The sequence below is a fragment of the Uloborus diversus genome, chromosome 5 (assembly GCF_026930045.1).
Source record: "Uloborus diversus isolate 005 chromosome 5, Udiv.v.3.1, whole genome shotgun sequence".
Taxonomy (NCBI): Eukaryota; Metazoa; Arthropoda; class Arachnida; order Araneae; family Uloboridae; genus Uloborus; species Uloborus diversus.
This window is the reverse complement of record NC_072735.1, coordinates 106,321,386-106,339,203: the sequence shown is the minus strand read 5'-3', so window position 1 is coordinate 106,339,203 and position 17,818 is coordinate 106,321,386. Positions and strand designations below refer to the sequence as shown.

At 33.6% G+C, this 17,818-nt stretch overlaps 1 protein-coding gene across 3 annotated transcripts in view; it reads right to left on the bottom strand.

Moving 5' to 3' along the window:
• Positions 1-11,293: 11,293 nt before the first annotated feature.
• LOC129222732 (dual 3',5'-cyclic-AMP and -GMP phosphodiesterase 11-like) overlaps positions 11,294-17,818 on the bottom strand; it is a 166,847-nt gene continuing 160,322 nt past the window's right edge. For all 3 annotated transcript variants that reach the window (XM_054857264.1, XM_054857266.1, XM_054857265.1), the window contains exons 22-23: positions 15,120-15,203; positions 11,294-15,029 (exon numbers count right to left, since the gene is read on the bottom strand). In XM_054857264.1, the coding sequence (XP_054713239.1) occupies positions 14,925-15,029; positions 15,120-15,203 (189 nt within the window). In that variant the 3' untranslated portion in view covers positions 11,294-14,924. The remainder of the gene's footprint in view (positions 15,030-15,119; positions 15,204-17,818) is intronic.

The window sequence follows — 17,818 nt, the reverse complement described above, 5'->3', positions numbered from 1 at the left end:
TCTTCTGTAAAGTAGTAGACCGTTGTCAAATTTTATCAATGAACAAAAAGGAAATAGGGGTCGTATACTTTAGCGATATGAAAAGGGGTTGTATATTCATTACGGGAAACTATTTACAGGTTACGTTCCTACAATAATTACTATTTACAGGATTTGTAACAATATATATATATATATAAACAGCTCAGCATATATGCATATATGCCGGGCTGATGGGTGCTAATAAGCACGAAACTGCAGTCCTCGGCTGGAAATGACTAAGCTGGCGGTGTATTTCATGTATGATTACAGTAAAAAAGAAAGCAGAATCGATTGAGAATTGCAGAAATTTGCTGACTGGCGTTAAGAAGAATGGTTTTGAATAACATATATGTGGATTACTCATTCCAATTGAACATCAAAGTTTGTGGAATTTAAGTAGTACTACATATCGTCGCTTCAGAGCAACATCAGTAAGATATCTTAGAGTTATTTCTGGGATTAGGTATTTTACTGCTGCTCTGAGGTGACGATGTGCAATGTGTAAAAGACTAAATGAGATTAGAGAAAAAATAAAAAATCGAGTTGCAAATGCAAAATTATTTTTAAAGAAGAGTTCATCCAGAAATAAATAAGCTTACTTTCATTTATCTTTATATATTAATAGGCAAGCCGTTTTCTTTCGGTACCGATTTCTCCTCTGTTTGTGAACCGATTTCCTTCATTCTTTTTTTGTTCAGTAGCTATTGTCGAGTTTTAGTCATCAATAAAAAATTTTGAAATCGAACACAAATTAAAAGAGATATTAATAAAAAACACATTTTCGTCCTAAATAACTCTTTCTACGAGAACGGATGGTCCGTTTTTTTCGAATTTGATATGGTTGGAAAGGTCTTAAAAAAACACTCCTAACGAAAAAATTGTCAGGGCGCCCAAAGTCCAATAACCTAAATCCACTAGAAAAAAAGTTATAAGCGTGTTTTAGTTTGCGAAACTCAAAAATTTTATCTCTTTTCCATTGTTGAAATTCATTGTTGGAAGCGTGAAACATTAAGTTTTAATTCATTTTTTAAACCGCTTTTTCTACACGAAAAATGCATTTTAGTGCTTCGAGCTTGGTTGGAAAGCTCGCGAAAAATGCTTTGAAACACGTCTTACCCGGTTTTACAGCGCGAAAATCGAAATCGGTATATTGGCTAGAAACAGCGCTAGAAGCAATTAAAAGTTAGTGAAATTCATTTTTATTTGCTTTTTCACGCGACATATAGTTAGCGTGAAGAAATTGCTGTATAATATTGTGGTGTTGCCATTTCGCGCTTGAGCGTAAAGAAATGAAATACTTGCATTTGTTTTTATTATTGAGGCTTTTTGGGTAACTACGGGAATTTAAAATATTTTTATTTTGATTATGTTTTCTCGATTTTAATATTTAAATAAATCATTTTCCGGAGTGAGGGAGGACTCTCAGTTTCAATAAAATTACCTTCTGCAGAAAAAAAAAAAAAAAACACGCACACACACACACACACACTCAGTTCCCAATAATACCTGCAGTTGCTATCACTACAAACAGATCTCAAGGTGAAACTTTTGATAAAATTGGCATATTATTACGTCTTTTAGTGCTTTTGCATGGACAATTATATGTTGCTGCTAGTAGAATTCGTTCATTTGACTGTTGAAAAATTTAAATTTCTAACAGCCACAGTCATGCCTACTTTTACAAAAAATATTGTTTGTACAGAAGTTTTACGTATTAAAGGAGTTTCGCGGTATCATTTCATTCAGGAAGATTTCCAAAATTGTGAAATTGGCGAACTTTATCCAGTGTTGGCACAGTGAGAAATATATTTATTTTTCATTCGTAAAAAAAAGTAGAGAAATGTCTATTTGCAAGGAGCTGACAACAAATGAATTCCCCCCCCCCCCCGTGACAAGGGGGAAGAAATAGATGACGAGAGTGACATCAAGCCTTTTTTTTTTTTTTGTTAAGATCGTTTATGAAAACAGTGTGACATGTGGTAATGGAAAGAGGGGGTATGGTGAAGTGAAAATTTGTGACAAAGGGGAAAGGGATCACAAATTTTGAAAAGTGCATTAGTCAATTATCCCCTAAACCGTAAACAAATCACAAACACGATTTTTTAAAATAAAATTGCGCTATTATTGCAACGTCCAGTGTTTTTGAATGGACAATTTTTAATGTAGCAAGTAGGATTCGTTCTCTTAACTGTTTGAAATTTTATATTTCTAGTGGTAGAGGTCAAGGCAACTTACTCAATAATATTAAACTTTTAAAAATAAATATTGTTCATTCAGAAGTTTTACGTATAATCTGAGTTTTGCAGCATCATTTCATTCGGGAAGATTTCGGTAATTGAGAAATTGGCGCTCTTCATCTATTGGCATCAATTTTTTGGCACCATTGCAACGCGAGAAATGTTTTTTCTTTGCATATGAAAACAAAGAGTAGGGAAATGTATATTTGCTTACGGTTACCACAAAATAGGGGCAGTCCGAGAATGAAATCCCGTTTTAAGGTGAAGTTCACGAAAGAGTAACAGTTTATGACAAGAGAGAGGAAAGAAATGACATGAGGAACGTATAGTGGGGAGAATGTGACAACAAGCCTTTTTTAATAGGAACGTTATGAAGAACAGCGTGACATGTGGAAAAAATGAAGATGGGGTATGGTGAAGTGCGAAACTTTGTGACAAAGGGGGGAGAGTGTCGAAAATGTTGAAAAGTCTGACATCAATTTTGCACCGTCCTTAACCATAAACAAATCACGAAGACGACCTTTTTTTAAAAATACTATTATTGCGACAGCCAGTGTTTTCGAATGGACAGTTGCCACAAGTAGAGTTCGTTCATTTGTTACTTGAAAATTTATATTTCTAATGACAAAGAAGCAACTTACTCAATAATAGTAGACGTTTTATCTTACTACTATTATATATATGCGAAAGTTTGTCTCTATGGATGTATGGATGTTTGTTACTCTTTCACGCAAAACCTGCTGAATGGATTAGATGAAACTTTACAATAATATAGCTTATGCATCAGAATAACACATAGGGTAGTTTTCATCCCGTTATGGGGGGCAAAACCCCCTTATGGGGGCAATAAAACACAATTTTCGTATAAATTCTCTAATATGGGGATGAAAAAATACTTGCACATATTAACATTATATGTTCATCGAAAGCTCTGATTTTTCTGCTGAAGATGGCACCTGTTCGAAATTTCTAAGGTAGAATGAAAAACGAGTTATGAGCTTTTTAGTTCCATGTTCGAAGGCTTTCCTCAACTCAATACAATATTTAGTGTATCATCTCAACTCCCTGTCTTTAGCGACTATTGTTATATTGTTGACTATCTTTGCTTTTCGTTACTGTTCAAGGCTTTTCTCAAGTCAAAACTTGAAGTGAGATTTTCGCACAAGATTGGAAAATAATACATGGATTTGGCTTATTATTTTCCATTTTAATGCAACTTTGAGGCAATTTATGGGTTTTTTTTATTTATTTGTGTTGACTGGGTATTTAATCGATCAGCAGGAATCTAGCCAAACTTTTTTGTGGGATCATTTCAATAGGTAAGGCATTTGGCATTTTATTCAACTGTCGCTGTTTTTGAAGCTAAAGACTACTCAAAACTACTTCTCGGTTTTCACCATGTAACCAAATATAACCATTTCTTTAATATTTCTTTCTTTAAATTTGTTAACACGTAAAACAATTTGCCAACTAAATTAAGCGAATCCATAAACAGCACACAAACTTCCATTAATTTGTCTTTGCACACAATTTCAAACAATTGCCAAATTTTTACTGTTTATTGGAAACATTTCGGGTAGCGTCATTTTATAATCACCAGAAGTATCTCTGTATTTCCCGACTCTATCTCTTCGATGAAAATTAGTAACATACAATTTTACAAAGTAGGGAATAGGAGTCTCATTTAAGGTATCCCAAAACGACTAACACAAATTTAATAACATTTTAAATCGCAGTAAGGGGTTACGGGTGGCTACACTTTTTTAAAGTTTGTACTTCAATAGCAATATAGAAAAGGTTTTAGACTATGTTAAAAAAGAAAGAAAAAAAAGATAAATCTTTTTAATCAAGTGAAGTATAATTTTATACTTTGGAAATTCCTCAAATTTGTATACGCTTAAATATCGTTTCTTCATTTCTAAAAGAGTAACATTTTGTTCTTCATACTTATTGCCATTTTACTTTTATGGGTAAGGAAGAAGCTCTATTTTTAATCACGTCAAAGCGGTGTGTTTTGAGTTATTTCAATTGGGCAGTAGAGAACGAATAAAAGTAGCGATTGTTTCTCATAATTATTACAGACCCAGGCTGCGCGAGTACTTTTGCTACGTACAATTATCTGGTAACTAAATAAAGTCATGAAATGGAGTCGGCCCTCTACCCCCAGTTTCCATCGAAGACAGATTTAATTTTCGCCAGAAACTGCCAAATACATGCAAAACATTTTCTTTATAGCATCTTCTGTTCGGAATTAAAAATCATATCGTATGAATATAGATTAACCAAACATTTTACGCAGTTTCATAAATTTGGCAAGTATGTGTGTAGGTGTATGTGTGTGTATGTGCGTGTGTATATGTGTGCGCGCACGTGTGTGTGTGTGTCTGTGTGTAGTTGTGTATGTATGCGCGTGTGTGTAGAGGACATGGATGCAACCTGGAGACGGCTTTCGCTATAGGAGCAGCATCGTGAGGAGCCGGTCGACGGTGATGGTGCAGAGGATGGCGGTGGGAAAATAAAATCAAAGGACATCAAAACAGTCAAGTGAGAACAATAAGCAATCGTGATTGCTCAAAAAAAAAAAAAAAAAAAAAAAAAAAAATGTTGTGCTTACTCTGATTTTAATGGTATTTTTACTCGGAACTTTTTCGTATTGTAATCAGGACCCGCTTACGTTATTTAGAAACAGTTGATTTTCTTCTGGTGGGGATTTTAAAGGTTTGATGTTCTGACTCTAAAGGGACATTATTAGAATCAGGATTTGTAGTGATTGTTGACCCTTTTTTGGGATGATTTCTACGGTAAGAAGTTATACATTATACAATAATTTAGACTGCCGGTGTAGCGCTGGATGTTATGTATTTGAAGGGGATCGGGACCTCACTCGAATTGGATTTTTTGAGAATTACCCAAACTAACTTCTTTACAACTCCTGGACGTTTTCAAGATTTATTTTGTGTGATCTTTTGAGTGTCTTCCCAGTTTCGCCGACATTTTATTTACCACCCTTCAACCTGCTTTTCAGTTTTAATCATACCTTTTGATACATTTAAGAGGGCAGGTAATTTGAAATGTCGACGAAACTAGAGACAAACAATTTTTTGGTAAATATTTGACCTCTGCCTGTAATGACCATTAACTTGAATCAATTGAAAAAAACTACATCAACGTGAGCGAAGCCGCAGGTAAAAGCTAGTAAGTAATATTGTTCATACAGAAGTTTAACGTATAAACTGAATTTTGATGCTTCATTTCATACGTTAAGATTTCGAAAATTGGATAATTGGCGATTTTTTTCCATTGGCGTCAAATTTGTTGTTTCCAATGCCAAAGCGAAAATGTTTTTCCTTCGCATACGTAAACAAAGAGTAGAAAAATATCTATTTGAATAGTTTTAACACAAGGCAACATGGTATCTTTATCTTCTTTTTATTTTATTTTATTTTATTTTACTAATAATAAAGCTGAATGTCCCTCTGTCTGTCAAGATCTCTCTGTGACGCGCATAGCGCCTAGACCGTTAGGCCGATTTTCATGAAATTTGGCACAAAGTTAGTTTGTACCATGGGGGTGTGCACCTAGAAGCGATTTTTCGAAAATTCGATGTGGTTCTTTTTCCAATCCAATTTTAAGAACAAAATTCTTATAAGATGGACGAGTAAATTACGAAATTATCATAACGTGGAACCGTAACATGGGCACAAGCCAATTGGCGAGAAAATGCACCATACATTATTTGTAAATATACAGGCGAACCAAAAGACCTTTTAATTTTCTATTACGGGCAAAGCCGTGCGGGTACCACTAGTTATACATAAATGGCTACTTCTGTATGTATGTCCGGAATAAGCTTCAAAACTACTGGACGGATTTTAACAATTTTTTCCCCATAGGTAGCTACATTATCAGGGAGCAACTTAGGCTATAATTTATTCCTTAAAACTTGGTTTAAAAGAGCTATGTTGGAAAACAATAAATTTCATGTAATTTCCCCATATTATGATTAAATATAAAACCCATTATTACGAAATTCGTTGCCAATAATAGCAATATTAAAAATATTCATAAAGAAAATTTTGGATCAAGGCTTCTCTGGGGCAAGCATGACATTTACTGCTTTCTTAGGAATTGTATCCTCATCTTTATACATAAATGGCTACTTCTGTATGTATGCATGTATGTCCGGAATAAGCTTCAAAACTTCTGGACGGATTTTAACCATTTTTTCCCCATAGATAGCTAAATTATCAGGAAGCAACTTTGGCTATAATTCAAACTTAGTTTAAAAAAGTTATGTTAGAAAACAGTAAATTTCACGTACTTTCCCCATTAAATGATTAAATGTAAAAGCGTTACAAAAATTCGTTACCAGCAACAGCAATATATTAAAAGTAGTCATAATGAACATTTTGAATCAAGGCTTCTCCGGCAAACATGAGTTTAAAGTCATTTAAACATTTGGAAACTCTACTTTTTGCACATTTAGGAAAACATAGTAGAGAGGTTTTTTTTTTTGTGTGTGTGTGTGTGTGTGTGTACTATATAATTAAATATATAATTAAATAAAGCGCAAAGGTTTTTTTTACTGATCTTTGTTTTTGTAGGTTCATATTTTGGAAATTCTTCAAATTTTTATATGCTTCAATTCGTGCTTTTGTTTCTAAATGAGTACTCGTTCGTTCTTCATACTTATTGCTATTTTACTTTTATGGGTAAAGAAGAAGCTCGATTTTTAATCACGTCAAAGCGATGTGTTTTGAGTTCTTTCAGTTAAAACAGAAAACGAAAGAAAGTAGCGATTGTGCCTCAAAATTATTATTGACTCAGGCAACGCCGGGTATTTTTGCTAGTTACTAATAACAAAGCTGAAAGTCTCTCTGTCCGGAGGATGTCTGGATGTCTGGATCTCTGTAAGGTGCATAGCGCCTAGACTAGACCGTTCTGCCGATTTTCATAAAATTTGGCACAAAGTTGGTTTGTAGCATGGGGTGTGCACCTCAAAGTGATTTTTCAAAAATTCCATGTGGTTCTTTTTTTATTCCAATTTTAAGAACAAAAATATCATAAGATGGACGAATAAATTACGAAATTAGCATAACGTGGAACTGTAACATGGGTACAAGCCAACTGGCGAGAAAATTCACCATACATTATCTTTACTAATGATAAAGCTGCAAGTTTTTCTGTCTGGATCTCTGTGACACGTATAGCGCTTAGACCTTTCGACCGATTTTAATGAAATTCGGCACAAAGTTTGTTTGTAGCATGAGGGTGTGCACCTCGAAGCGATTTTTCAAAAATTCGATGTGGTTTTTTTTCTATTCCAATTTTAAGAACAAAATTAGACGAGTAAATTACGAAATTATCATAACGTGGAACCTTAACATGGGCATAAGCCAATTGGCGAGATACGAAATTATCATAACGTGGAACCGTAACATAGGTACAAACCAGTTGGTGAGAAAATTCACCATACATTATTTGTAAATATACAGGCGAACCAAAAGACCTTTTAATTTTTCTATTACGGGCAAAGCCGTGCGGGTACCACTAGTTCTCTATAAAACTTAAGCCATGTAAGTTTATAGTAATGACGCTTCTAAAGTCATCCTTCATTAAGGACCGACTATATACCAGTCGTTTTTTGTGCGTAACGTAGATTCTGAGACTCCAACTCCAAATTACGTTATTTCAATAATGACAAATTTTCTTAGCGACAAATAAAAGACAGAGGAAATATGAAGTTAGTACCACAGTATGTGTTGGTCAAAAGGTCTAAAGTTGAAGGTACCATGTTATTGCCATGATAAAATAGAAGAAGTTAGATCTTTTTAATTTTCTGGGATTTTTTTGTTCTCGAGATAAAAAAAAGTACAGAACTTGGGAGTGTAAAAGCTTTTTTAAATAAATTTAGGCTGCTTACTTTTCAATTTTAAACTTGAAATTAAAATGCTCTTTTAATGTGCAGTAATTCAAATTACAGAGAAAAAAATATTAGTTGTATAATGCCTTATAAAACAAGTACATAAAATGAAATTATATTAAAGATAATTTTTTAATCCAGATCGGGGTTGCCCACCTGGTGGCGGGGGGGGGGGCATGGTGCAGACAGCGCTATTGAAATTTATAGGGGGGTTGTTTTGAGGGGTACTCTTCTCATTTGGGGGGGGGTCTTCGCGATATATAGGGGGAGGGTGCGCCCTTGCTGTCAGGGGGGTGGCCACCATTGTCCTAGTTGTGCATAAATAACTGGAAAATTATAAACTCACTAAATAGTTTTCAAGCATTCTAGAAATTACAAAGTGCGTCATTTTCAACGTCATTCAGTTTTATTGTAAAATTAATTGAAAATATAATTCCCTATTATCTCTCCCTTTCTGTAAAATTTTACTTTCATCCGGCAAACATTTCGTAAATACTTTGAAAAATCTCCAAACATCCGAAAGTTTTCCAATTTACATATTAATTGAACGAAAGTGAGTTAGATACAGCTATTGTAAAACCGGAAGCTTTATCTCTGCTTAGAAATGTTGCATCAGAAATAGTTTATCGACTACTTCGCAAAATATTCTGTAACTGTGCAAGGTTAAAATGCAGGGTTTCGATGTATGTAATGCATATTTGACTCTAGTATAAGGTTCGTAACATTCATATGAACTTTATATGAATAATCTTTATCAGTTTTCCTTTCCTAGAATATTGCACGATCTGAAATGAGGGGCTCATGTGAAAAACTTCGAAACAAATCTCCCTCAGAGGGAAAATTTCGACTCTTTTTTTTTTCGGAAATTTCAATCAGAATATAATACTTCAGTGCATCCCCAAAACCCTTTTTTCATACCTCTCACTTGTGTCGATGTAATGACGCATTAAAGGCAAATAAATAAATAAAGGATATTTTGAAATCGTAATACCACCTTTCTTGAAAACTTTGAACTTTGCTTGCGCAAAAAGTCCTTTTGTGACGGAAAAAAAGATGCAAGTCATCCTTTTATATTTCTTTTTTTAATATACATAGAAATAAACTAAGGAGCTGTCCATAAATGATGTCACAATTTTTCCCACAACTTTGTACTCCCCCCCCCCCACCTTTGTCACACTACACCTTATCTACTCATCCCTCCTCCCCCCCCCTTTGTCACATATCACGCTATTTTCATAAACATAGTTTGCTCACAAAAAATCGTGATGACATTGCATTTACAAAAAAAAAAATCAGTGCCCCCCCCCCCCACACACACACATTGTTGAAACAAGAATACAAACGGAAACAATCTCATCGATGAGTAAATAATTATTATTCAAATATTTGATTTTCTTTTTTTTTCCTTAATTGAGTGCTAAAATTAAGACAGTGTATTGACCGTTTAATTGTGTTCTATTTAATGGTAAAGTTAATCTGAACAACCAACCCAAAGAAGGATACAACGGCGATCGCCCCTCCCTTAAGGGATTCTGCACCGGTAATTTTCCCGAATTGAAGTCCTGTTTTAGGCGTTCTTCGATGAGGGGAGTGTGTTTCTAAAATTCCCCGGAATTATTACGAAATGGAAGATTTAAAACGAAAATTTTGAATACCTCTTTTAACGGAAATGGTTCGGGGGTCTCCTTGAATAAATCTCTATATTTTAGGTGTATTGGATGAAATGCTGTGGCAGTCCCCCCCCCCCAAGCATGAAAAACCCAGATATGTTGAAAGAAGTAATTTAAAAAATCAATCGCCCCCCCCCCCCCCGAACCATTTTTGGATCCGTCCTTGAACCAATCGCGAACACTTTTAAAGGCCGTGTTTCTTTTTTTCAATGCGTTGTATCTTGGGGCTAAATTGTGGTTGTACTTGAGAATGTCTCAGTACCTTGTTAAAACGGGAACGAATCCTCCCCTGTATAGGAAATGAAACTATGAAAAACTTGAAGAATAAATAAAATGCAAATTTACGTTCACCCTCAGCAGCAAGATCTTCATTGCATCAGAAGCAATCACTAAGTTCGCTGTGAATTCCAGTGCATATAACATGCCCATGAACTCACCTACTGAGTAAAAAAGCTTTTTTTTTAAATTTCTTCTATATTTTTTTTAATTTAATATTCATGTAATAATATTTTTTCTGTTATTTGCTTTCAATACCCTGCATCCCACGGTACAACAGTAGTGTACTATGGGATACTTGATTACTTTACAAAGGTGTAAAAAATAATTTGCTACACCCCTTAAAAAATAACGCTTTCCCCACTTTCCCTTAGTTTTATTAACGTTTTAAAGCGGTTGTCAACGTCTTGACAACTATTGTAAAACGTTTCTTGTGCTAATTGGACTAATTTTAAAGTGTTTATAGATTCTTTAAATGAAGCAATAAGATTGAACTCGCATTTCGATTGCAATCTTTACCCAAGTAAGTATTAAAATATTTTTTCCAAACTGTCCCAAGGCACAATTCTTTCTTCTACTACTAAAATTAATTTGGCTATACACAGCAATAACTCTATGTAAGTTTTTCAGCGTTGATTTGAAATGTATCAAATCTTTGAACGCCTTACAAAGATATTGATTAGATAAAAATATATTTAGTAAATTGCCGCCCATTAGCCAGGGCTAAAGCAGAAATACATGAAATACACCGCCAGCTCAAATGACTGAGCTGGCGGTGTATTTAATAAATATATTTGTTTAAATTTTTAAGATGAATTGTTATTATTTATGATTATGTTATTATATATCACTTAAAAATGAGCTACAAAATGAAATAGACTAGTTGACGACTAGTTAACTACTTTTGGAGAAGAGTAACTACTAGTTGCAAGTAGTCCCACAAAAAGGTAGCTTGGTATTAATTTTCACTAGTCAGTAATTAACAACTCTGGACCAGTAAGTACTGAATAAAGAGTGAAAACCAGCTTATCCATCAACAACTATGTCCAAACTACTCCAGAAGAAGAGATTTTTTAGAGTAGTAATATGTGTAAAACTTAAACCACTTACAATGCACAGAACTTCTCACAATGTTCTAATTAAAAAAAAAAAAAAGCAATTTTTGAACAATAATTTTAATATTCATTATATATACATAACATTCAAAATATACATATTTTACAATCACAGTACATATTAGGCATTTCAAACATTTAAAAAGGATAATACATGAAGATTTCAGACTAGACAAAATAGTTATATATATATCAGACTTGATTGTATTTAATACAATAAATCTTGCACCTGGTTAATATGCCACAGTATGGTTAAATGCTAAATGAGATAATAATACTGTAAAAAGATGAAGGAAATATTTAAAAATATTACACCAGAATGAAATAGAATAACTAATACAAATATTCACGGACGGACCAACACCAAGCTCTAAACTCAAATAAAATGATGATACAGAAGTGATCATATGATTAATTTTATGAAAGTTTATTTTTATGCAAAATTACAAGTTTACTTCAGCACTTATCTCTAAACTATAAAATGAAGTGTCCTTAAACTATAAAAACCTTTCAAATGATTTCAATACGATTTTTTTCAGTAGCTGATGAATTATTTTTGATTTCCATTACTTCTTAAAATGTGCATAAAATCTTTATTAATTTTTTAACTGTCATTTTGTTGATAAAGTTAAATGTCCATACTTTGCATGAATTTTGACATCTTATCCATTGCAAAGGAAAAAAAAAAGTTATACATCATACACACAAATATCATTTTTTTTTTCATATGACCATCGTAGCATTTAAAGTCATTTCCCAGAATAAAACTAAACTTCACATATTTTTTTTTCTTTTCCAAAAATCCAATGAGTGACCAATTTTATTTCTCTATATTAAAATTTTGTTGACGTAATTTGAACAAAACTACAACTAGAATATTTATGGAATAATGACTTGAAAAACCAACACAATGGTGGGATACATTTCCGAATAGAAAATAGCAATAATATTGCTGAAAATGGAGATAAACAAATTTTTTAAAAAAGCTACCACAGCAAAGATAATGAATGGCGCATGAAGTGTTTTCAGCAGGTTTTAAGAGGTAGAAAAACATATGAGTAGATGATAAATAATTTTAAAAGATGCATTAATAATTCATTATTAAGAGAAAAAAATAAATAATAAATTAATGAAAATGGTTTTACACAGCATGCATGTTCATCACTAGTGAACAAACTATTGCACAATGGTTTCATGGCACATGTATCATAACTGGGATCATTGGGTACGTTAGAATAGAGCAACTGGTTAACCGATTACTAACCAGGCGCATTAATCTACCAGCTAGCCGATTGCATATGAAAGCCTGCTGAACACTCATGCTGATGTCATTGAATCAACTAACCGGTGAACTGATTGCTCTATTTCAATACACCGTTATGTTCTGGAATTGCATGGGAGTACAAGATGTTACGGTAATAATCTTAATGCATGTTCTCTTAATTCCATAACACAATCAATAAATGCTAAAAAGATAATATCAAAAAACAATTAACTTTTAAAATATTTTCTTTTACTTTAAAAATATTTTGCATGTATTGTTATGTACACATATATTAGACAGTTGATTTGTATAGCATTACAAATGCATTTTTTTTTGTTTCTGAGTTTTCATATTTTTTATCATAATGATTTGAATTACAAATCAAGCTTATGCTCACACCATTACCGCAAAAAATATAATACACACACATCGAATTGTGAGTAGGATACTGCTACAACAAAAAAAAAAAGTTTTTTTTTTGTGTGTGTGTACAAAGGAAAAAGTTTCGAGAAAATTTTACAGAGTAAAGAAAAGAAATGCAAACTTTTAAATTAGAAAACATACAGCAACTTGTCATTTAAGTCAAAGGAAAGTAGAGTTTAATTTTTAATTCTTATAAAGTAAAATTCAATGTTTCAAAAACAAAATTATTTAATATGACAAAAGAAAACTTTACATGAGTTTGATAAAAAAAAATCAAAATAATTTAAATATAAACAAATGGTAAGAATGAAATATGTTTTAGAAAAAGCCATTAACACAAAATATGTTTTAGTATCAAAATAAAGTTTAGTTTAAAAAACCCGTTCAGAATAAATTCACTTAGGTTGACAGGTAAAAAAAGGAAATTTCTTTTGTAGAATGTTAATTTTATAAGTTTATAACTAAAGCTGTATTAACTAGAATAATGGATAAAATAAATAAGGAATATTTTGTTTATTAATATTGATCAAATAATAATAATTACGGTGTATTTAGTATTCAGCTAACATTTTCTAACTTCAAAAAATGTTTTTAATGATCAATCAAGTTTTTAACATTTTTCTGCCAATGTTAGCAAAAAAAAAAAAAAAAAAAAAAAAAAAAAAATTGAACATTTAAAATACCAGTTTATTTTTCAACAAGAAACTTCATGGGTTGTAACGAAAGAAAACTGAATAAAAAATTTGATGGTTTAGAATGTTTGCTAAATTACTTAAACTTTCAAAAAACATGTATACACAACTTAGAACATATACACTCTAGTCCACACAGGGCCGGATCTGTTAACTTTGGGCCCACCCCATAGGTCAGCAGTGTATATTTGCATCGTTAATAAGTCTTATAAGTCTTAGTGCCAGTTCCCCCCCCCCCCCCAATTTCAAAGTAGTATCTGCACTTTTCATCAAAATTGAATTACTTTCACCAGGTTAGTTCTTTGTCACCTAATTTACCTAAAATCAATATTTTAAAATCTTTTGTGAATGGGAAACATTTCTAAACATATTCGGAAAAAATTGCATCTGAATCAAGACATGGAGGCATAGAACTTTATAATAAAGCAATGTCTCATTTTGAGCTCAACTGCAGATATACAACTTTTGTGCTTAACACAGCAGTATAAATTAATAATCTGCAAAACATTTGGTCTCAAGAGGAGAGCATTGGAGGGAGTTAAATGTATTGCACTAGCAATATATTTTCACCTGAGTTACGTAACTGACAATATTGTACGAGTTTTTCTTAATTAAACAAAATGAGGTAACCTTGCTTGTTGTTTTGTTTCAAAACATATTTGAAGCCTGACATTTTGAAAGCACATTTAAAGCATGACTAGAATCTTGAACGTAACATCCAACTACAAAAATCATCAACGTTATAATGTAGGCCAATTAAGATACTTATATACTATTTCAACCACCTTTTGCCACCTAGATTTTTTTTTCCTCCAAAGTAGAGAGAAACTTATACCTGCAAAACTTATTCACATGCAACAACCATGCCCTTTAGTCCATGTTTACTGCATAATGGTAATAAGTGCAATAAATTATGTTTTCAACATTATATGTATAGTGAAAGGCGTTAACTTCTGCAAAGGGAATGGCGGATTTACCACGTCTCAATTGTGAAGGATCCCAAAAAACACGGGCCTGAAAATGGGTCTAAAACTGCACTGGAAAAAATATGTATGCTAGACAAAGGGGCCCTCAAAACTGCATTACAATGAGTCCCCAAATGTGTGAACCTGCCACTGTACAAAGGTGGTTGAGACATTATGTAAGTAACAAAATTAAAGAGTAGAGACAGTACAGTTGATGAAGCACTTCAACACGCAATATTTGGGTCAAAAGTTTAAAAAATATATATACATTTCAATGGAGATTGACGACAAAACACATGACATAAAAAAGTGAATGTTGACAAGATGTGAGTGATTTATTACAGACATAGGTTCTTCTCTTGGGCTAACTTCAGCCATTGAGATCGGTTTTCAGCAACACCAGTAACCAAAGGAACTAATTTGTCACTTATCTTAGCAAATGCCTGAAAGAAGAAAAAAATCAGATACAGAAAAATACGTTAAAACCTTACATTCATTTTAGCCATCATTCTATTAATAAGCCTTATAGGTACCTCATAAACAGGAGTACAAATGGAATCTATAAACCTCACTTGCATCAAAGGCAATTCATCTTTTTTGTCACGATTCATCATGTCCTTTAAGAAGAAAACATAAAACAACAAATTAAGAAATGAGGGAAAAAGGACTGTAAAGTACATTTATTTTTTTCCTAGAGAATAAACTTCTCCTCTAGACAATATTTTGAGTTTAATTTAAAATGGACGCTGCTAGGAAGAAAGTAAATAATCAAAATGACAGTTTGAATCTACTGGGTCATTTCTCTCCAACCTTTTTTGCTTAAGTGCCATATTGTAAATTTTTGGAGGCAAGGTGGGTCAACAATCCAACATTATTTAATTTTAGGTTGTTTAGTTATTCTTGGTCAAATGAGAAGAAAAGAACAGGTAAGCGACTATCCCCCAGAAGATTTTTAAAATTGAAGTCCCAAAAATTAAATTTTAAAACTATCTTTGATGACTTTAGGGAGGAAAGTAAAAATTTAGACTCCTCCAGGAAAGTTAACTCTCCTCCAGGAAGAGGCAGTTGCTCTTTCTTGCTCCACTCTGGCTACGGTCTTGCTTTACAGCGGTTTTTGAGATTATCTTAGCTTAGTTTTCTTCTAAAATGCTTAAAAAGAAATATATTGTCAATTAAAAAAAACATGCTTTTAGTTTGAAGCTTCTCGCAGATCAGGAAAAATCTGCTCGCAGCCTGTAGGTTGAAGAGCCCTGTACTGGGTCATTCAACAGAAAATCAGACATTTTTTCCAGCATATGACAGCTCTATACTTCATTTCAAAACGTGGAATTAAAAAAAATAATAATAACTAAGGAATCACACATGTGGGATTATAAGGGTTTTTTTTTTTTTTTTGTTAACTTACATTTTTTAAATATTCATCAAAAACAAAATATTAAAGCTCTCACATGCAGTATAAAATGTCTGATTTTTAGTTCTTGAAACTAACCAAAAAACTAATAAAGGTCTAAAAATAAACAACAAAGGTTTTTTTTTCCTTTTAAATCAAGTTGTGAAAGTCCAAAACAAACATGGGTTTTGTAATTTAGTAGTGAATTATTTCTTAAAAATTTTTATACATATAATTTAATCATTATCAGAATAATTATTTCAGAATTTGACTTTTTACAATTGGCAATAGAAGCTTATATGGAATCGTTACATATTAACTCCCTAAGTTTGATCATATATGTCAATATTTAAAGCTTCACTGCACAATTGAATACCCCATTCAATTGAGTAGCAACGATAGGAACTGGAACTACTGATAATCTTCTAAGTTGAGCAGATAGAACCACACTGGAAGTTTGGCCTTGGTAATTTATATTGAAATTATATGATTTGTTATATCAATGAGCTTTAAATTTGTCTCAACAAGTGTGCCATAACAAGAGAAAGGAGCTATTGCAATGATGTACACTCAACAGCCAAAACATTATGACCACCCCTAACTTTTTCAAAGAATTCGTCTGGATGACGTGGAGACTACATGATGAAGTGGGGTTAGTATATAACTGAGGCTGGAGAAGGCCAGGCTTCATTTGAGCACTTTCTTTTGCGAATTATGGGAAAGGGTAACGATCTCGGTGAATTTGATAGAGGGCAGATTGTGATGGCCTGAAGACTTGAAACGAGTATCTCAGAAACTGCAAGACTGGTAGGTTGTTCATGATTTGTCGTTGTTAGTACTTATGCGAAGTGGAAAAAGGACGGTGAAACCAACAGTAGGCGTAAAGGTGTTGGACAGCCACGCATCCTCAAAGATAAGGGACGTCAGAAACTAGGCCGCTTGATAAAGCAACATTGGAGGCAGACAGTTGATAAACTGACAGCTCAGTGCAATGCAGTTGCGATTGAAAGTGTTTCCAAACACAAAGTTAAGCGGACACTGTTGGATATGGGACTGCGCAGCAGACGTCCTACTCATGTGCCTCTATTGACCAATCGTCATCGCCAACTACACCTACAGTGGGACCAAGAACACCAACACTGGTCCTGGGATGACTGGAAAAGAGTTGTCTGGTCCGACAAATCACGATTTCTCGTTCATCACATGGATGGTTGTGTCAGGGTTTGCCGTCTTACAGGCGAACAATTACTCCCGTCTTGTACCGTTAATCTTAAACAGGGTGATGGTGGCGTTATTATGGTCTGGGGGACTTTTCCTGGCAGGCTCTGTGGTAGAACATACCATGAAGGCTGTGGAATCGTGGCAGATCAGGTGCTCCCGTACATGGCGTCAGACTTTACTACTGGAGATGGCATTTTCAGCAGGACAATGCCATATATCATAGGGCTATAATTGGGTTGGAGTGGACTGAGCAGCATGATTGGACCCAGCAGTGTGATGAAGTATTCTAATTAATGCCCTGGCCAGAAAATTCACCGGATTTAAATCCTATCGAGTACATTCGGGATTTCACGGAAAGACAGCTCAGAGCTGAAACACCCCAAATCTCAACTTTGCCTGATCGCTGCATTAACATTGGGTACAATCTACCTCCAGACGTCTACCAAGAGCTTGTGATATCCATGCCAAGGCGAGTTGCAGCTGTTTTGCAGGCCAAAGGTGGCACAACGGGTTATTGACTGGGTGGTCATAATGTTTTGGCTCATATTTTATGCGTATATTTTATGTATGTAGGTGGGATAAAAACAAAAAACTGGACATTTAATTGAATTAATAAAATGG